The sequence below is a fragment of the Prionailurus bengalensis genome, chromosome E1 (assembly GCF_016509475.1).
Source record: "Prionailurus bengalensis isolate Pbe53 chromosome E1, Fcat_Pben_1.1_paternal_pri, whole genome shotgun sequence".
In the NCBI taxonomy this organism is placed as follows: domain Eukaryota; kingdom Metazoa; phylum Chordata; class Mammalia; order Carnivora; family Felidae; genus Prionailurus; species Prionailurus bengalensis.
In genome coordinates, this window is record NC_057347.1 from 27460873 (window position 1) to 27483221 (window position 22349).

Sequence of the window (22349 nt, forward strand, 5' to 3'; positions counted from 1 at the left end):
AGTGGAATTAACTGGATCATATGGTATTTTCATTTTCAATTTTCTGAGGAACCTCCATACTATTTTCCACAGTGGCTGTACCAATTTGCATTCCCACTGACAGTGCATAAAAGTTCCGTTTTCTCTACATTCTCATCAACACTTATTATTTCTTGTCTTTTTTGGTACTAGCCATTTGATAGGTATAAGGTGTTATTTTGTTGCAGTTTTGATTTGCATTTCTCTGATGATTAGTGATATAGAGCATCTTTTCATGTATCTGTTGGCCATCTGTATGTCTTCTTTGGAAAACTATCTATTTAGGTCCTCTGCCCATTTTTTTTTGTTTTTGTTTTTGTTTTTGTTATCAAGTTTCTTTATTGCCTTTTTATTTATACCTGTCCCCTGTCTTACCTGTTTTTATCATTAATGACATTGACTTTTTAATTAAAGAATCTAGGCCTGTTGTCTTATAAATTAGTCTCTAATTTTGATTTTTCTGATTATTTACTTGTGAATAGCTTCCGTTTGGATATTTTCATCAGAATACAATAGGTAATGTTGTTAACATCACATTGTATCATATCCAGAGAGATGTTAAGTTTGATAATTTGATTAAGATGTCTCCTGTCATGTTTATACATTATTAAAAAATACTTTGAGAGTTTGTTGATATCCTGTTCATCCATTGGCTATAGAACCCAGTGATGATATCTGCCTGAATAAATTACATCAGTGGTTGCAAAAAAGTGATTTTGTAATTCTCTCACTAATTGTGTATTTTTTACCCAGTATTCTTCTGTGAAAATAAATTTTCACTGTCCCCTCCTTTCTTTCCTTTCCTATGGACTTGGAAACTTGTTTTTGTTCAATATATCAATAACTATTGTAAACACCATTGCTTTTAATACTTCATCTCCTCAAAGTTGTCCAGTGGGGAGGACCCCTCAGTGCCTCCTCAATCAGTCTTTGTGCACTTTTTTGCTTTCTGGTGCATTAAGTCACATTGTACCTTCTATCCAAACCATTACCAATACTTCCTTCAAAGAAATTAGTTCCTTTTACAGGGAAATGATGTTTAGAAACCAAGAATTGTCCAATTCTCTTGCATATTGGAAAAATCATTTTACTTATGTGAATTTTTCATTTGTCATTTACTTCCCGCACTTCTTTTCTGCTGTTTTGTAGTATCTAAAGAAAGGTCATGTGTTAGGCCTTTTTGAATATCATGTTTTTTAATGAGGCTGTTATATTTGGTTATGCAATTTGCTCAAGAATATTGTGTAGGAGGCACTGGTGCTAGTAAATTATAGCTTTAATTCCAGCAATCACTTTGAGAATTTTTTAAGCCTGCTGTGTTCCTGTGCCAGTGGGTTATCTTCTTGCAACTTCTGTTGTTTCCTCTTCAGAGGAAGAAGATGCTTCAGGCAACAGATGGACATGGCTCAAAGAGAAAGCATGTAGCTAATAAGTCTTCATCTATTTATTGATCTCTGTTCTTCCAACTTTGTTTAGCAGCCTGTTTGTCTGGATTAAGAGTCTATATCAGACAAAATAAAGATGACACCTCTAACTTTTCCTTGCTCTTCTGTCGCAAAGAAGAGGCCCCAACATAGGCATTACCAGCTTTCCCTGTGGCTACCCTCACTCCATTTCTCAGTCTTTCTTTTTATTATTATTATTATTATTATTTTTTTTTTAATATGAAATTTATTGTCAAATTGGTTTCCATACAACACCCAGTGCTCCTCCCAACAAGGTGCCCTCCTCAGTACCCCTTACCCACCCTCCCCTCCCTCCCATCCCCCATCAACCATCGGTTTGTTCACAGTTTTTAAGAGTCTCTTATGTTTTGGCTCCCTCCCTCTCTAACCTTTTTTTTTTTTTTTTTCCTTCCCCTCCACCATGGTGTTCAGTTAAGTTTCTCAGGATCCACATAAGAGTGAAAACATATGGTATCTGTCTTTCTCTGTATGGCTTATTTCACTTAGCATAACACTCTCCAGTTCTGTCCACGTTGCTACAAAAGGCCATATTTCATTCTTTCTCATTGCCAACTAGTATTCCATTGTGTATATAAACCACAATTTCTTTATCCATTCATGAATTGATGGACATTTAGGCTCTTTCCATAATTTGGCTATTGTTGAAAGTGCTGCTATAAACATTGGGGTACAAGTGCCCCTATGCATCAGCACTCCTGTATCCCTTGGGTAAATTCCTAGCAGTGCTATTGCTATCATAGGGTAGATCTATTTTTAATTTTTTGAGGAACCTCCACACTGTTTTCCAGAGCGGCTGCACCAGTTTGCATTCCCACCAACAGTGCAAGAGGGTTCCCGTTTCTCCACATCCTCTCCAGCATCTATAGTCTCCTGATTTGTTCATTTTAGCCACTCTGACTGGCATGGAGTGGTATCTGAGTGTGGTATTGATTTGTATTTCCCTGATGAGGAGTGATGTTGAGCATCTCTTCATGTGCCTGTTGGCCATCTGGATATCTTCTTGAGAGAAGTGTCTATTCATGTTTTCTGCCTATTTCTTCACTGGATTATTTGTTTTTTGGGTGTGGAGTTTGGTGAGTTCTTTTTGATTTTGGATACTAGCCCTTTGTCCAATATGTCATTTGCAAATATATTTTCCCATTCCGTTGGTTGCCTTTTAGTTTTGTTGACTGTTTCCTTTGCATTGCAGAGCTTTTTATCTTCATGAGGTCCTAATAGTTCATTTTTCTTTCAATTCTCTTGCCTTTGGGGATGTGTCAAGTAAGAAATTGCTGCGGCTGAGGTCAGAGAGGTTTTTTTTCTGCTTTCTCCTCTAGGGTTTTGATGGTTTCCTGTCTCACATTCAGGTCCTTTATCCATTTTGAGTGTTGTCCAGCTCTCCCAGCACCATTTGTTAAAGAGACTGTCTTTTTTCTATTAGATATTCTTTCCTGCTTTGTCAAAGATTAGTTGGCCATACTTTTGTGGGTCTAATTCTGGGGTTTCTATTCTATTCCATTGGTGTATGTGTCTGTTTTTGTGCCAATACCATGCTGTCTTGATGATTACAGCTTTGTAGCAGAGGCTAAAGTCTGGGATTGTGATGCCTCCCGCTTTGGTCTTCTTCTTCAAAATTACTTTGGCTATTTGGGGTCTTTTGTGGTTCCATACAAATTTTAGGATTGCTTGTTCTAGCTTTGAGAAGAATGCTGGTGCAATTTTGATTGGGACTACATTGAATGTGTAAATAGCTTTAGGTAGTATTAACATTTTAACAATATTTATTCTTCCAATCCACAAGCATGGAATGTTTTTCCATTTCTTTATATCTTCTTCAGTTTCCTTCATAAGCTTTCTATAGTTTTCAGCATACAGTTCTTTTACATCTTTGGTTAGGTTTATTCCTAGGTATTTTATGCTTCTTGGTGCAATTGTGAATGGGATCAGTTTCTTTATTTGTCTTTCTGTTGCTTCATTATTAGTGTATAAGAATGTAACTGATTTCTGTACATTGATTTTGTATCCTGTGACTTTGCTGAATTCTTGTATCAGTTCTAGCAGACTTTTGGTGGAGTCTATTGGATTTTCCATGTATAATGTCATGTCATCTGCAAAAAGTGAAAGCTTGACTTCATCTTTGCCAATTTGGATGCCTTTGATTTCCTTTTGTTGTCTGCTTGCTGATGCTAGCACTTCCAACACTATGTGAAACAACAACAGTGAGAGTGGACATCCCTGTCTTGCTCCTGATCTCAGGGGGAAAGCTCTCAGTTTTTCCCCATTGAGGATGATATTAGCTGTGGGCTTTTCATAAATTGCTTTTATGACATTTAAGTATGTTCCTTCTATCCCGACTTTCTCGAGGGTTTTTATTAAGAAAGGATGCTGAATTTTGTCAAATGCTTTTTCTGCATCGATTGACAGGATCATATGTTTCTTATCTTTTCTTTTATTAATGTGATGTATCACATTGATTGATTTGCGAATGTTGAACCAGCCCTGCAGTCCAGGAATGAATCCCACTTGATTGGTGAATAATTCTTTTTACATGGTGTTGAATTTGATTTACTGGTATCTTGTTGAGAATTTTTGCATCCATATTCATCAGGGGTGTTGGCCTGTAGTTCTATTTTTTTGCTGGGTCTCTGTCTGGTTTGGGAGTCAAAGCAATGCTAGCTTCACAGAATGAGTGGAAGTTTTCCTTCCCTTTCTATTTTTTTGGAACAGCTTGAGAAGGATAGGTATTATCTCTGCTTTAAATGTCTGGTAGAATTCCCCAGGGAAGGCATCTTATTTGTCCTGGACTCTTATTTGTTGGGAGATTTTTGTTAACTGATTCAATTTCTTTGCTGGTTATGGGTCTGTTCAAGTTTTCTATTTCTTCCTGTTTGAGTTTTAGAAGCGTGTGGGTGCTTAGGAATTTGTTCATTTCTTCCAGGTTGTCCAGTTTGTTGGCATATAATTTTTTATAGTATTCCCTGATAATTGCTTGTATTTCTGAGGGATTGGTTGTAATAATTCCATTTTCATTCATGATTTTATCTATTTGGGTCATCTCCCTTTTCTTTTTGAGAAGCCTGGCTAGAGGTTTATCAATTTTGTTTATTTTTTCAGAAAACCAACTCTTGGTTTCATTGATCTGCTCTACAGTTTTTTTGATTCTGTATTGTTTATTTCTGCTCTGATCTTTATTATTTCTCTTCTTCTGCTGGGTTTGTGGTGTCTTTACTGTTCTGCTTCTATTTCCTTTAGGTGTGCTGTTAGATTTTGTATTTGGGATTTTTCTTGTTTCTTGAGATAGGCCTGGATTGCAATGTATTTTCCTCTCAGGACTGCCTTTGCTGCATCCCAAAGCATTTGGATTGTTGTATTTTCATCTTCGTTTGTTTCCATATATTTTTTAATTTCTTCTCTAATTGCCTGGTTGACCCATTCATTGTTTAGTAGGGTGTTCTTTAACCTCCATGCTTTTGGAGGTTTTCCAGACTTTTTCCTGTGGTTGATTTCAACTTTCATAGCATTGTGGTCTGAAAGTGTGCATGGTATGATCTCAATTCTTTTATACTTATGAAGGGCTGTTTTGTGACCCAGTATGTGATCTATCTTGGAGAATGTTCCATGTGCACTTGAGAAGAAAGTGTATTCTGTTGCTTTGGGATTCAGAGTTCTAAATATATCTGTCAAGTCCATCTGATTCAATGTATCATTCAGGGCCCTTGCTTCTTTATTGATCCTGTGTCTAGATGATCTATCTATTGTTGTAAGTGGAGTATTAAAGTCCCCTGCAATTACCATATTCTTATCAATAAAGTTGCTTATGTTTGTGATTAATTGTTTTATATATTTGGGGGCTCCGGTATTTGGCGCATAGACATTTATAATTGTTAGCTCTTCGTGATGGATAGACCCTGTAATTATTATTTAATGTCCTTCTTCATCTCTTGTTACAGCCTTTAATTTAAAGTCTAGTTTGTGTGATATAAGTATGGCTACTCCAGCTTTCTTTTGACTTCCAGTAGCATGATAGATATTTCTCCATCCCCTCACTTTCAATCTGAAGGTGTCCTGAGGTCTAAAATGAGTCTCTTGTAGACAGCAAATAGATGGGTCTTGTTTTTTCATCCATTCTGATACCCTATGTCTTTTGGTTGGTGCATTTGGTCCATTTACGTTCAGTGTTATTATAGAAAGATACGGGTTTAGAGTCATTGTGATGTCTGTAGGTTTCATGCTTGTAGTGATGTCTCTGGTACTTTGTGGTCATTGCAACATTTCACTCACAGAATCCCTCTTAGGATCTCTTGTAGGGCTGACTTAGTGGTGATGAATTCCTTCAGTTTTTGTTTGTTTGGGAAGACCTTTATCTCTTCTATTCTGAATGACAGACTTGCTGGATAAAGGATTCTCGGCTGCGTATTTTCTCTGTTCATCACATTGAAGATTTCCTGCCAGTTGTTTCTGGCCTGCCAAGTTTCAGTAGATAGGTCTGCCACTAGTCTTATGGGTCTCCCTTTATATGTTAGAGCATGTTTATCCCTCGCTGCTTTCAGAATTTTCTCTTTATCCTTGTATTTTGCCGGTTTCACTATGATATGTCATGCAGAAGATCGATTCAAGTTGACGTCTGAAGGGAGTTCTGTGTGCCTCTTGGATTTCAATGCCTTTTTCCTTCCCCAGATCAGGGAAGTTCTCAACTGATTTGTTCAAGTACACCTTCAGCCCCTTTCTGTCTCTCTTCCTCTTCTGGAATTCCTATTATATGGATATTATTCTGTTTGATTGCATCACTTAGTTCTCTAATTCTCCCCTCATACTCCTAGATTTTTTAATCTCTCTTTTTCTCAGCTTCCTCTTTTTCCATAATTTTATCTTCTAATTCACCTATTCTCTCCTCTGCCTCTTCAATCCGAGCTGTGGTTGCCTCCATTTTATTTTGCATCTCATTTTTATAGCATTTTTTAGCTCCTCATGACTATTAATTAGGTCTTGATCTATGTAGCAATAGATTCTCTGCTGTCCTCTATGCTTTTTTCAAGCCCAGTGATTAATTTTATGACTATTATTCTAAATTCTTGTTCCGTTGTATTGCTTAAATTGTTTTTGATCAATTCATTAGCTGTCGCTACTTCCTGGAGTTTCTTTTGAGGAGAGTTCTTCCATTTCATCATTTTGGGTATTCCCTGGGGTGGCGCAGAACTGCAGGGCACTTCCCCTGTGCTGTTTGGAGTAACTTGTGTTGGTGGGCGGGGCTGCGGTCACACCTGATGTCTGTCCCCAGCCCACCGCTGAGGCCACAGTCAGACTGGTGTGTACCTTATATTCCCCTCTCCCAGGGGCAGGACTCACTGTGGAGTGGTGTGGCCCCTGTCAGGCTACTTGCACACTACCAGGCTTGTGGTGCTGCTTTAATGGGATCTGGCGTATTAGCTGGAGTGGATCCACAAGGTGCACAGGGGCGGGAGGGGCAGGCTTAGCTAGCTTTGCTGTCGGTGGTCCCCTGCGGGAGGGGCCCTGCAGCTCGGGGAGGGAGGAAGACCCATCAGAGGGATGTATCCAAGCACAGCATTGGGTGCTTGTGCGGTGCAGGCAAGATCGGTGATGGGAACTGGTTCCCTTTGGGATTACGACTGAGGGATGGGAGAGGGAGATGGTGCTGGCCAGTGCCTTTGTTCCCCGCTGAGCTGAGCTCTGTCTTCCGGGGTTCAATAGTTCTCCCTCCTGGTGTCCTCGCCTTCCCGCTCTCCGAGCAGAGCTGTTGACTTTTAACATTCCAGATGTTAAGTCCCGCTGGCTGTCAGAACTCACGGTATCCGGCCCCTCCGCTTTTGCAAGCCAGACTTCAGGGGCTCTGCCTTGCCCGGTGAGCTGCCCCTCTGCTGCCCTGGCTCCCTCCCGCCAGTCCGTGCAGCATGCACCATCTCTCCGCCCTTCCTACCCTCTTCTCTGGGCCTTTTGTCTGTGCTTGGCTTTGGAGAGTCCGTTCTGCTAGTCTTTTGGAGGTTTTCTGGATTATTTAGGCAGGTGTGGGTGGAATCTAAGTGATCAGCAGAACGAGGTGAGCCCAGCACCCTCCTGTGCCGCCATCTTTATCCCTAGTCTTCTTTGCCCATTTTTTAATCTGATTTTCTGTGGGGTTTTTTGGTATTGAGTTGTGGGAGTTCTTTTAATATTTTGGATATTAATCCATTATTTGATATATCATTTGCAAATATCTTCTCCCATTGAGTAGGTTGCTTTTTTGTTTTGTTGGCAGTTTGCTGTGCAATTTGGTATAGTTTTTTTTTTTTAATTTTTAAAAATGTTTTATTACTTTTGAGAGACAGAGCCAGAACATGAGTGGGGGAGCAGCAGAGAGAGAGGGAGACATAGAATCTGAAGCAGGCTCCAGGCTCTGAGTTGTCAGTGCAGCAACTGATGTAGGGGTTGATCCCACAAACTGTGAGACCCATGACCTGAGCTGATGTCAGATGCTTAACTGATTGAGCCACCCAGGCACCCCATAATGTAGTCTTAATATTTTATTTTTGCTTTTATTTCTCTTGTCTGAGGAAACATATCTAGAAAAATATTTCTATAGCCAATGTCAAAGAAATTACTGCCTAGGTTTTTTTATAGGGGTTTTATGGTGTCAGGGCTCACATTTAGGTCCCAAATCCATTTTGAGTTTATTTTTGTCTGTGGTGTAAGAAAAGTAGTCCAGTTTCATTCTTTTGCATGTAGCTGTCCAGTTTCCCCAGCATCATTTATTGAAGAGACTGTTTTTCCCCATTGTGTATTCTTGCCTCCTTTATTTATTATAGATTAATTGAGCATATAAGTGTGGATTTATTTCTGGGCTGTTTTATTCCTTTTATCTATGTATCTATTTTTGTGCCAGTACTGTACTGTTTTACTACAGCTTTGTAGTATATCTTGAGATCTGGGGTTGTGATACCTTCAGCTTTTTTCTTTCTCAAGATTGCTTTGGCTATTTGGGATCTTTGTGGTTCCATAAAAATTTTAGGATTATTTGTTTTAGTTCAGTGAAAATGCTATTGGTATTTTGATAGGGATTGCATTGAATCTATAGATTGCTTTGGGTAGTATGGACATTTTAACAATATTCATTCTTCCAATTCATAAGCATGGACCATCAACATTTCTTCATGTTGTCTTCAATTTCTTTCATTAGTGTTTTTTAGTTTTCAGAGTATAAGTCTTTCACCTCTTTGGTCAAGTTTATTCCCAGGTATTTTACTCTTTTTGGTGCAAATAAAAATGGAATTGTTTTCTTAATTTCTCTTTCTGCTACTTAATTATTAGTGTATAGAAATGCAGCCAATTTCTCTGTATTAATTTTGGGTCCTTCAACTTTATTGTATTCATTTATTACTTCTTTATTTTGAATTACATTTTTTTAAGTAGGCTTCATGCCTAACATGGAGCCCAACATGAGGTTTGAACTCATTACCCTGAGATTAAGCCCTGAGCTGAGATCAAGAGTTGGAGGCTTAACTGACTGAGCCATCCAGGCGCCCAGTAAAAATAAAATCTTAAGGGGTGCCTGGATGGCGTCTGACTTCAGCTCAGGTCATGACCTCATGGTACATGGGTTTGGGCCCCATGTCGGTTTCTGTGCTGACAGCTTGCTGAGTCTGGAGCCTGCTTCAGATTCTTTGTCTCCTCTCTCTGCCCTCCCCCCATTCACGTTCTGTCTCTCTCTGTCTCTCAAACATAAATAAATGTAAAACAAAAAAAATCTTAAAAAAAAAAAAACCCAAGAAGTTTTTGTGTGGGTATTTCCTTTTATTTCTCTTTGGTTTATACCTAAGAGTGGAATTGATGGCCGTATAGTAACTCTACGTTTAATATTTTCAGGAACCGCCAAATTGTTTTCCAAAGCCGTTGTACCATTTTACATTCTTTTTTCTCCATTGTGGTAAAATATGTATAGCTTAAAATCTATCATTTTAACCATTTTTGAGTGCAAGTTTCAATTGTATTAATTATATTCACATTTTTGTGCAACCATCATCACTACCCATCTCCAGAACTTTTTCATCTTTTTAAACTGAAACTCTGCACCCATTAAACAATAACCTTCCATTCCCCCCTCCCTTCAGTCCCTGGCAACCACCATTCTACTCTTTGTCTTTATGAACTTGACTTTGTCCATTTGTAGCTGGGTCATTTCACTTAGTGTAATGTCTTTGATGTTCATCCATGGTATAGCATATATCATGATTTCCCTCCTTTTTAAGGCTGAATAATATTCCATTGTATGTATATACCATGTTTAAAAAATCCATTTATCTGTCAGTGGACACTTAGGTTGCTTCCATCTTTTGGGTATTGTGAATAATACTCATATGTACATTTATTTATCTTTCTTGGTCTTTGTTTTCTTTTTTTGTTTTTGAGAGAGAGAGAGCATATGCACAGGTGCAAGCAAGGGAGGGACAGGGAGAGGGGCAGGGAGAGGGAGAGAGAGACTTTTTAGCAGACTCCACATCCGGCATGGAGCCCAACATGGGGCTTCATCTCCCGACCATGAGATCATGACCTGAGTGAAATCAACAGTTGGATGCTTACCTGACTGAACCACCCAGGTGCCCCTGTGTCCTTGTTTTCACTTCTTTTCTATATATACCTAGAGGTAGAATTGCTGGATCATATGGTAATTCTCTGTCATGTTTTGAGGTCCTATAAGTTTTTATTTATTTACTTATTTTATTTCATTAAAAATTTTTTTTAATGTTTATTTTTTGAGAGAGAGAGTGACAGAACATGAGCAGGAGGGGGCAGAGAGAGAGGGAGACACAGAATCTGAAGCAGGCTCCAGGCTCTGAACTGTCAGCACAGAGCCTGATGCAGGGCTTGAACTCAAAAACCAGAAGATCATGACATGAGCTGAAGTCAGATGCCTAACCGACTGAGCCACCTAGGTGCCCCATTTGTTTATTTATTTTAAAGATTTTATTTTTAAGTAATCTCCACACACAACGCGGGGCTCAAACTCACAACCCTGAGATCAAAAATCGAATGCTTTACCAACTGAGCCAGCTAGGTGCCCTGAGCAACTATAACTTTAAATACTCATAATATTTATCTAATAACTCCCCCTTTATTTGTGTTATGTTTGGGAAGAAAACCATGATCTTAATGTTTGTTGAGTTCACTGACATTAGTTCAAATGATTATATATCTATCTATCTATCTATCTATCTATCAAGGAACAAGAAAGTAACCAGTTAGACTTACTTCTAATATCTCTACATGATGATAGTGCAATAAACATTCATTGAACATTACTATGTACCAACCTCTATGATTGTGTGTGTGTGTGTTCATATCCACATACATACATATAATTTTGTTTAGCTGCATTATCCTTATTCTAGTCTACTGTGATTTGGAGTCTGTCGGTAATTGTGCATAAATAAAAGTCAACACTTTTCAATAGAATCCACTTAAATATAAAGATATAGTAAACTACAAACTCCTGGTACCATGTTCCTCACCTATATTTGTTTCAGAAAGATAATTTTGTTTTCTTTTGAGCGTTTTCTTTGCAGATCTTTCTTTCTTTTTTTGCCCATAATCAAAACTTTATTGAAAAACTGATACCAAAATAGGAGATCACTGCTATATAACTTACAAAATTAAACATAATTACATTATCTTGGTAGATTAACTGGAATTACTGAGTTGATAAGGCTTTCTGCAATATAACACAAATTCAAGACGTTGTGTGGATTATTAGTGTTGCTTTCTTCTCAATGAACACCCTTCTGTGAGTCTGGCCTTTCCTTCTGTTGGGTGGCACAACACTGTTGAACAGCCTACCCAAAGAGCCACTGTCTAAGCATGGCTGCAAACCATGGTAATCTTGTAGCAACTTGGATGTTTTACATCCATAAAATTGGAATTTAGGCTTTTAGCTAGCTGTTTCTCTGTATGTTTTTTGTTTTTCTAAGGACGGGTATAGTAAATCTCTAGCCAATGAGGACAGGTCTCAATATCATTGGGGTATATACTGAGAAGACACCTGGAAAGGCATCATAATATACACATTCCTTTATATACCAGACTATACATTTGGTGTTATCTATTATTTCTTTGCTCCTATCAAACATACCACTAAGTTCTCTTAAGTGTTTCCTTTTTTTTGTTTGTTTTTAAATTTTTTTTTTCAACGTTTATTCATTTTTGGGACAGAGAGAGCCAGAACATGAACGGGCAAGGGGCAGAGAGAGAGGGAGACACAGAATCGGAAACAGGCTCCAGGCTCTGAGCCATCAGCCCAGAGCCCGACGTGGGGCTCGAACTCACAGACCGCGAGATCGTGACCTGGCTGAAGTCGGACGCTTAACCAACTGCGCCACCCAGGCGCCCCTGTTTTTAAAAACCCAATGTATTTACTTAATATAGTCATCACAAGGGCTCAACCAGAGAGTTAATTTACAAAACAGAAACAAAACAAAAATAACACCACAGTTTAAGATACAGAGTTCTAGGCAGAAATGAAGGAAAGGACAGATGATCTAAGGAGAAAATAAAAAGACAACACAAGGAAAGAGGGTAGACAGCCAGGGATCTTGGCTGGAGACCTGCTTTGAATAGCTTTCTTGCAGATACTTCTTATATGCTATAGGGTTTTTCTAGAGCTCAGCAGCAAGTGTGTTTAAAGGGCTATTGATGTTAGGTTCTAGCAGGCTCTGGATGGACAGTAGGATGGTCCTGACGTCATACAGTGCAGACCACTTATCTTTCAGGATGTCCAGGCAGATGTTACCCTGGTGTCTACGTTGGGGTGGTAGCAGGGCGTGAGGAACTTTACTGTAGGCATATTGTAAGGGTAGCCCCTGGGCAACTCCAGGGAGAGCTTATACCTCAGGTCCTCATATACTGTGCCAGCTGCTTCATGGATGGTCCCACCCATTTGAAAAGGTTGTCTGATTCAGGGAAGGCAGAAATTCCTTTGTCACCAGACATCATAAGGATCATTAGCTTCTGCTATAGCCTCTTGCCCACGGGGCCCTGGGCGGCATCCCCGCTGGGCTCAGCTCCTTTGCTGGCAGTGGCTGGGGTGCAGTTCTGGGAGGCCATCTGGACGGCGAGACAGAGAGACAGAAACTCAGAGAGCACAACTGCAACTGCCTCGTAATGGCTTTCATGGTATCTCTCTTTTGTCCCTTTCCTACTTCTTTTTTTTTTTTTTTTAAAGTTTTTATTTATTTATTTTTTTAGTCATTTGTACATGAGGCTCAAACTCACAACCCTGAGATCAGGAGTCGCGTGCTCCTCCAACTGAGCCAGCCAGGCGCCCCTGTCCCTTTCCTACTTCCATTGCTCATTCTATAGGTCTTGATCACTACCTGAAGGATTATTTTAACAGTTTTAAGTTAGAGTTTCTCTTCTTTTTCCTTCTTGTGAGAATCATCTTTATTTACTATTAATATCATCAAAAGCTTAGAGAAAAATCTCCAAGGAAACAAGGAGTAGAGGGCCATAAACTGAGTCTCTGTCACAGCCAGGAGATAAAGTCCATGAAGGAGATATCTGAAGAGTAGGAAGATAACCAAGATAGTATATATAGTTTTATAGAAATCAAGAGTTCATTTTAAGAAGATAGGAACAAGAAGAAAACATGAGAAAGGGTATCCAAATTATATGCTATTGGACAAGCTTATCTTTTGCTTGTTTGCAAAAATTTGGCAAAGGATGTTCGTCTATGGGATGTTATTATTATAGGACCTGGACAGTTGGTGGGAATGGAGTGAGAAGAATGAAACTGGTTTTAAAGCGACAACAGAGTCAGGAGAAGGAGTTAATTTCCCCCCAGGAGTTCATTTCTCCCCAATATAGGGAAGTTCTATATATATATTTGAAGTCTGTACAAAGGAAGATATTGAAAAGGTTATAGAAATATAGGAAACTTAAGGCTGTGGAGGATGTGGGGAGGAAACAATAATAGTGGTAGTGCTAGGGGCTGAGTAGGGATGAGAATACCCATTGATGTTTTCCTTCTCAGATGAAAAGGCAGGAAGATGGTGTTTCTACTAGATATTTTCTATTTTCTTCGTATAATAGTTGGTGAGGTCTTGTGCCAAGAAGGAGTAGATGCTAACTGGAGGGAGTGGAGAAAGTTTGGAATAGTTAGTATTGCAGGGTTTGCTAAGGAGCCATCAGGGAATGAAAAGAATTACCAAGTGTCAGAAAGGACCCTTTTGAAATGCATTTATGGAATACTGTTTATATTCTGAAATGAATTTGAGGGGCGCCTGGATATCACATTCAGGTAAGCATCTTGATTAACCGACTCTTGATTTTGGCTTAGGTCATGATCTCGCAGTCGTGGGATTGAGCCCCCCCTGTTGGGCTCCTTGCTGGGCATGGGGTCTGCTTGGGATTCTCTCCCCCACCCTCCTTCTTTGCCCCTCCCCAGCTCAGTTGCGCATGTGCTCTCTCTCTCAAAATAAAGAAACATTTAAAATGAATTTGAACGGGCTCCTGGGTAGTTCAGTCGGTTAAGTGTCCATCTTCGGCTCAGGTCATGATCTCCTGGTTCATGGGTTTGAGCCTCGCATCAGGCTCTGCACTGACAGTTCAGAGCCTGGAGCCTGCTTTGGATTCTGTGTCTCCCTCTCTCTCTGTGCCTCCCTCGCTTGCACTCTATCTCTGTTTGTCAAACATAAATAAACGTTAAAATGAATTTGAAAAACCAATGTAACCTATAGTCTCTTGAGTTGGTGTGAATTTGTATAGGAAAGTCAATTAATTGGTACTTATACATACTTTAGCCTCATGACAGTATGTTTAAGAATTTTATGATATGTAGTTTTAAATTTTCTTACTCATTAAGAACAAAATAGTTCCTTTAATCACCTTCTGAATAGTATTTAGAATTGTATTTTAAAAATAATATGTAATTAATTATGGTGAACTATGTATTAAATGTTATTTATCTAATGTCACCTTATTTGCTTATTTTAATATTGCTATTTTGTGTGCATCTGTGGGTTATTTCTGGACCTAAGCTTTAAATTACTTGAGAATAGGATTTAGGTCTTATGCTTCTTTATTCCTCTCCTCCCATCCTCTATTACACAGTTGTGTAATTAAATACAGTGTTCAATTAAATGGATGGTAGAATGTGTTGTACATACTCTAATTCTTAAAAGAAGCTTAACTTTTCCTTTTAACAATTTAATATATTATTTTTTTCCCTGATATAGAGAAATCCAGTTACACTCTTAAAGGAATTGTCAGCAATAAAGTCTCGATATCAAACTTTGTATGCCCGCTTTAAACCGATTGGTATAGAACAGAAAGAGAGTAAGAACCGCATTTGTGCTACTGTCAGTAAGACGATGACCATGATACAAGAACTACAAAAGCAAACAGATGTGGAGGTAATGCTTCCAATTGACAAGTTGGATTTATAGAGTTTTAATTCTGAGTGTCTCTTTGAAAGATGAGCCCCCATTTTCATTTTGAGATTCAGCATTCAGTTTGAACTGTTGATAGAAATGAGATTTTCCTGATTCCTGAAGTATAATAGTTCTTATCTCCTTTTGTTTTAAAATAAGCATGTGGACTTGACGTGGTTGCTAAAGAGGTGTGCTATCTTTGATTATACAGCCATGGCAGAAGAGAAACATTTCTAATGCTTATTAAATCTACCAGCTTGTAGTTTGTTTTAGAACTAGTGAGACTGAGAAATCTGGAAAGCATCTATACCAGTGACTTGTTTTAGTTCTCCTTTTCTACAGTTGGGTTGGTGGGCTTGGGGAATCCTGACCTTCATTCTCTTTCTCCATTCCTCATTGCCCTCTGATTTCTTGTAAAAATCCTTGTAATTGTGAACCTTTATCACTGATTATGTAAAACTCTTCAGATATAATGGAGTAAAAAAAAAACCAATATGAACTGCTGACCTAGGCAGTATCATCTTAAATAGCCAACTGAAGGATTTGGTAGAATTTTCATTTACTATTAAGGCAAAGTTGAAAGCTTTCTTTTTTTCTTTCTTTCTTTCTTTCTTTTTTTTTTTTTTTTTTTAGAGAGAGAGAGAGAGTGCGTACAAACACAGGGGAGGAGCATTGGGAGAGAGTGAGAATCCCAAGCAGGCTCCATACTCAGTGTGGATCCTGACATGGGTCTCTATCTCATGACCATGAGATCATGACCTGAGCCAAAATCAACCCTGGTGTCCCCAAAGTTGAGGGCTTTCAAAAGAAAAGATAGTTTGTATGTAGTTGGAATCATAGAGTAGAACTTAATTATATGGACAAAAGACATCTATATAATTTTTTTTATCTCTGGTGTCAACTCCAACCAGTTAACTGGTAATACCTGCTTAGAGTGCTGTATTAAGGAACTGTGTTTGGGTGTTGCACAAAAGCTATCGTTACGGGCATGCGGCTAGGGGCAGAATACATGGGGTTTTATTTGTTTGTTTGTTTATATTTTTTTTACCAACCCTGAACTAAATCTGGTTTAAGATACTTGAATTACAGGCTGGTAGTGAGAATAAATCTCAAAGGTTGATTACCAAGGTTAATTTGGTCAATAATTCTTTATATTACCAATGGGAGAAAAGAGAATAGTACATGATTAAATTTTTCAAATGGTACCTTCAGTGGCACCTGGGTGGCTCAGTTGGTTAAGCGTCCGACTTCAGCTCAGGTCATGATCTCACTGTCTGTGAGTTCGAACCCCGTGTCAGGTTCTGTGCTGACAGCTTAGAGCCTGGAGCCTGCTTCTGATTCTGTGTCTCCTCTCTCTGCCCCTCCCCAGACGCTCACTCTCTATGTCAAAAACAAAATAAAAACATTGTAAAAATTTTAAAAATAATGAAATGATACCTTTGATGTATTTCAGATGGTTGTTTTGTTTTATTTTTTTGGTGCAAAAAGGTGATTTTATTAAAGCACGGGACAGGATCCCTGGGCAGGAAGAGCTGCCTTTAATTTTTTTTTAAAATATGTATTTATTTTTAAGAGAGAGAGATTGTACATGTGTGCATGAAAGCAGGGGAGGGGGAGGGACAGTCGTTCTGAAGCAGGCTCTGTGCTGACAGCAGAGAGCCTAATGCTGGGTTCGAACTCACAAACTGAGATCATGATCTAACACCGAAGTTGGATGCTTAACTGACTGAGCCACCCAGGTGCCCCGGATGTACCTCAGGTGTTATATACCTCAGATATTATGTCATGGGGAGAATGAATAGTGGCAGAGGAAAGAGTGATTAGAAAGGACATAGAGAGAGGAGTGCCTGGGTGGCTCAGTAGGTTGATCATCCAACTCTTGATTTCAGCTCAGGTCATGATTCCAGGATCGTGGCATCAAGCCCCACATCAGGCTCTGTGCTGAGTGTGTAGCCTGCTTAAGATTCTCTCTCTGTTTGCCCCTTTCCCCAACTCATGCTCTCTCTCTAAAATTTGGGGAAAAAAGAGGGGGTCACAGAGGGAATAGGAAGTAGGAGTTTAAAACAGGAAGGGTGTGGCAGATATCTCTTCTGCTGTCCTGCCCACTGCTCCCTTGTGGTATATTCAATAAACTTCTATCTCCTTAAAACAAACAAACAATAAAAAACAAACAAACAAAAAACAGTAAGGGTCATGACACATACTAATAAGTAAAATGCAAAAACAGTATATTTATGATAGCAGTATATATATATATATATATACACACACACACACAACTCAAGGCATATTCTTCATTGTTGGTGATCAGAGTGTGAAAATAGAAGCATATAAACTTGTTCTAAGGAAACATCTTGAGGAGAGATTAAATGTAGTTCTAAATGTACATATCAACATATATGTACAGAAATCCATAAATTTATTGAAGCACAGGATAAATTTAGGTGGGTGAAATAAAAGTCACTATTTTGGGTTTTTTTGTTTGTTTTAAATGTTTATTTTTGAGAGAGAGAGAGAGCACACACACAAGAAGAGGAGGGGCAGAGAGAGAGTGAGACAGAATGTGAAGCAGGCTTCAGGCTGTCAGCACAGAGCCTGACACAGTGTTCAGACTCTCAAACTGTGAGTTCATGACCTGAGCCGAAGTCGGATGTTTAACCAATACAGATGCCCTGAAAAGTGATATTTTGAATGCTGTGGTAATAAAAATTGTCCCCACTGGGTACAGTCAGTAAAAACTATATTTCTGACTAAGATTAAAAAGTGGTATAGAAAATAGTTATAATAGTGATAGAGGATTTCAGTCATCTAATTATTTGTAAAGTTCTTCATTCACTTAAAAGATGTACCTGCAGGGGCACCTGTGTGGCTCAGTCAGTTGAACATTTGCCTGTTGCTTTTGGGTAAGGTCATGATCCTAGGGATGTGGGATTGAGCCCTGTACTGGGCTCCATGGTGAGTGGGGATCCTACTTGAGATTCTCTCTCTCTCCCTTTGCCCCTCTCCCCCACTGGTGCTCTCTCTGTCTCTGAAAAAAATAAAAATAAAAAAGAAGTATCAGCAATGAGAAATAATTATATTTAAGGTAGAAAACTAATGGAGCTTTTACTTTGGATTACATTACAAATAATGAGAGATGACTGAAAGGTTGGTTATAAACCTTGAAGAAGGAGATAATATTTTCGATTCAATGATGGCCATGTTGGGAAATGTCAGATGTGGTGGGACTTGTATCTACTACTTTAAAAATGAGATAGTAGAAAGTTTAGAGAAAATTTTCATGATCAAAATGTGGAAGAAAAGAAAATGGCGTCTGTAGAGAGTTGTATAAACAAAAATAGTTCTATGAGCCCAGAATTTAAAAGACATGTAAGGTAGACCTTATAAAGGAAGTGTAGAAAGAGGTGTGTCAGTCATAGGGACAGAACTGTGAGAATACTTATGAAAGCCAAAGGCTAGATTAAGTTGAGGCTTCGGAAATTTTCTAAAATAACCAACAGGGCCTTTAAGATTATTTTGGGAACATGAAGAAAGATATAGGGATAAACTTACTTAAGGCAAATGTTGCTTTTTTATAGACAACAGAAAGCAAATAGAAAGTAAAACTGTTCAGGTATTATCTTGCTATATCTTTTTTTTTTTTCATTCTACTTCTTTTAGAGAGAGAGAGAGAGCGTGAGTGGGAGAGAGGGGCAGAGAGAGACAGGGAGAGAGAGGGGATCCCAAGCAGGTTCCGCTCTCAGCGAGGAGCCGACAAGGGGCTCAATCCTACCACCCTGGGATCACCACCTGAGCCGAAATCAAGAGTTGGAAGCTCAACCAACTGAGCCACGCAGGCACTCCCCTTGTTATAGTCTTCATAAGAGTGCAAGGATAGAAAATATGTTTGAATTGATGATATTAAAAAATGGGACTTGAATTTATAATATTAAAAAATAAATAGGGAGGTGAGAACAGAAAAGGAGGTGAAAGGAATACTTTTTAGTTAATATAAGGACATTAAGGCTTAAATACACTTAATTATAAAGGTGACCACCAAGACACACACACACACACACACACACACACACACACACACACATACACACACACACAGGACTAGATTGGTTCCAAAATAAAAATGACCAAAACAAACCCCAAAACAAATATAATTAAAAAGGTATTAAAAACAGAATGTGTGGTATTCCACTGAGCTCTGAAACATTTGTATTAAGGAAGAAAATTTTCTACAAGTTTTAGATTGGTTAATTCCTGGAAAAATTCTTTGAAAATTTATGAAACAGGTCGTCTGAAATCTCTTGAACAGTTATCACAACAAGAAACATGGACTCATGGAGAACAAAGTCCTTTCAGAATAATACCATTTCCTGTTTTTGAGATAGAAGAGGGAAATTCTGTAATTATTTGGGTTGCAGAAAGGCATATGATTGTTTTTCATTTTATCTATGTGAATATTTTTGGTAAATGTTGGCTTGATCAGCCAAACCAGCTGGGCAGCCCAATAGCCAAATGTGGCCGTACAAATTAAAATGTATTATTATTTTTAAAATTTTTTAATGTTTTTTATTCATTTTCTGAGAGAGAGAGAGAGAGAGAGAGAGCAGGGAAGGGGCAGAGAGAGAGAGGAAGACACAGAATCCGAAGTAGGCTCCATGGCCCGGAGCCTGATGTGGGGCTTGAACTCATGAACCATAAGATCATGACCTGAGCTGTAGTCAGACATTTAACTGACTGAACCATCCAGGTGCCCCTAAATTAAAATTTAAAGTAATTAAATAAAATAAAAAAATCAGTTCTTCATCTACTGATTAGACAGCACAGATATAGAATATTTTCAGCATCACAGAAAGTTCTGGTGGACAGCACTGCTCTAGAGATTCTTATTCTGTAGGTATAGTGTGTTCCAGATTCAGCAGTCTCTCTAGAGATGACCTATATAGTTAGGCGGAGTTGTAACTATTTGATTCTTCACGTTGTACTTTGTATAATTTCCCCATTAACCCTGTTTTAGCTAGCCCATTGGTTAGTGCCCTATGAAAGTCCTTTACATTTCCATTTGGCTTCTATTCTTCCTTTTGCTGTTTGCTCCTACCTGCTTTAGGCAGATACTGTTTGCTGGGTTGTTTTCTCAGCATCTATTCGCCCTTGCTGCCTAATAGAACACTGACTTTCTTGAGATGTGTGCCATCATCCCTAGCTCGTGTCTGGGGCAAAGTTGGTGCTTTCCTCAGCTTCAGGGCGTGCATCTCATTGGCAAGGGAAATGGATTTTCTTTTAACTAAATTCACTCAGGAATGGGTTTGTAACCCATGTGACATGTGAGAAGGGAAAGTCTAGACGTAGGAAATTAGAGTTTCCTCACTGCTGAGAGACCTCTAGGAAGAGAAAACTTCTTTTCTTCTTCTAAACATTATGTATAGATGTGATGCCTAGAACTGCTAGAGCCATTTTTCCTTTCAGATTGAGGATAAACCACCACCAAGGATATTAGATAAGGTGGAAAAACCCAGTCTTTATGTTGAGCTGCGGAATAAACCAGTCCTGAAGTCTGACCTTTTTCTGTAGTTATTGTGCAGTGATAATAAATTTTCTTATTATTTATCCATTTTTAAATGTATTCCTGTTACTTGCAGCTAAAAACATCTCAATTATCCTTCAAAATTTAGTTCAATTTAGTTCTCCGCTTCTGAGGAAACTTCCAGACTATTTTATTCACATTTCTTTCTCAAAATGCTTTTAGAATATAGCAGTCAAATGTGACTTATTTAGTTTTGTTAAATTACAGTCCTTAAACTGTTTATTGGTTTTGTTTCTTAAACTTAATTGCAAGTTCTTTGAAAGCTCAAACATTAAAAGTACCTTGTATTTGGATAGCCAAATATCTATTTTATCCTGCCTTCCTAATTTGTGATTATAGACATAGTGTGAGCTTATGGAAACATAAAAAAAAAAAAAGCAGAAATTAACTAAATTACATAGTTTTTACAGATTTTGAAATAAAGATTTTCTCATTTGTTTTTTAGCTGTCACCACTGACTAAAGAAGAGAAAACTGCAGCAGAGCAATTAAAATCTTTTGTTCAGACTTATGAAGAAGTGGACTTGCAAAACGGAATTCTAATGGAGAGGAGATCCATTCCAGAAAGATTTAAGAAGATGTCTTGTTAGCACTCGATGACTAGAGGTGGGGGGATGGAGAAGGAGATTTGGCTTGGGTAACTGGATAGTGATGCCTTTCACAAGAGAAGGTCCTATAAGAAGGGCAGATATTATATGAATAAAGTTCAGCCAAAAACATGGAATGGGAATAAAGGGATTTAAATGTATGTATGTACACACAGTCTTATTATTTCAGACAAGGAAGTCACGTAACACTATTTTGCATTTGTTTTTGTATAATTGGGAGAAAATGGATGTCCTGGCCTATCATAAAAGGATATTTATGTACTATTGGTCAGTAGATATGAATGAGCATGCTTTGGAAATTAACGGATAGAAAAAATATTTGTATTATATTATATATTATATGTATATAATTTTATTTTTGAAAAGTTTTGATTATAGGTAATGGTCACATTATTGGAGACTGCTAATATGTGACCTAAAATCCTCCACAAAAGCTAACATTAGTAATAATAAATCGGCTTTTCTGTGACAGCCTCACTTTTCTTATTCCTTCTTGCTGCTAATGTTGAACATGAACTTTGCTTTCAAATGCTGTTTTAGAGTGTCTCTGTTGTATATCAACACTACCTTTGTTCTCCTTCAGCCTATATTATTATAATTGTACATTCTATATGAAAGCTAAGAAACCGAAAACAGGATTACTGGCAACTGTTACTTGCCAATTGTGTGTGTATTTCCTTATTTTATTTATTTATTAATTTATTTTATTAAAATTTTTTTTTAGTTTTTAAAAAAAATATTTATTTATTATTATTTTAAAAAAAATTTTTTTTTTCAACATTTATTTATTTTTGGGACAGAGAGAGACAGAGCATGAACCGGGGAGGGGCAGAGAGAGAGGGAGACACAGAATCGGAAACAGGCTCCAGGCTCCGAGCCATCAGCCCAGAGCCTGACACGGGGCTCGAACTCACGGACCGCGAGATCGTGACCTGGCTGAAGTCGGACGCTTAACCGACTGCGCCACCCAGGCGCCCCAAAAAATATTTATTTTTGAGAGAGAGAGAGTGTGAGCAGGGAAGAGGCAGTCACAGAATCTGAAGCAGGCTCCAGGCTCTGAGCTGTCAGCACAGAGCCTCATGCGGGCCTCATAACTCACAAGCTGTGAGATCATGTTCTGAACTGAAGTGGGACGCTTAACTGACTGAGCCACCCAGGCACCCTAATGTTTATTTAGTTTTAGACAGAGAAAGAGATACATAGAGTGTGAGCAAGTGAGGGGCAGAGAGAGAGAGAGAGAGGGAGACAGAATCCAAAGCAGGCTCCAGGTTCCGAGCTGTCATCATAGA

General features: G+C 38.5%; 1 protein-coding gene and 1 pseudogene across 2 annotated transcripts in view; one reads left to right on the forward strand and one right to left on the reverse strand.

Annotated features, from left to right (window-relative positions):
• SKA2 (spindle and kinetochore associated complex subunit 2) overlaps window positions 1-21531 on the forward strand; it is a 47237-nt gene extending 25706 nt beyond the window's left edge. For both annotated transcript variants that reach the window (XM_043583909.1, XM_043583910.1), the window contains 2 exons: window positions 14681-14857; window positions 20899-21531. In XM_043583909.1, the coding sequence (XP_043439844.1) occupies window positions 14681-14857; window positions 20899-21042 (321 nt within the window). In that variant the 3' untranslated portion in view covers window positions 21043-21531. The remainder of the gene's footprint in view (window positions 1-14680; window positions 14858-20898) is intronic.
• LOC122486010 lies at window positions 11151-12793 on the reverse strand (annotated as a pseudogene).
• Window positions 21532-22349: the final 818 nt, after the last annotated feature.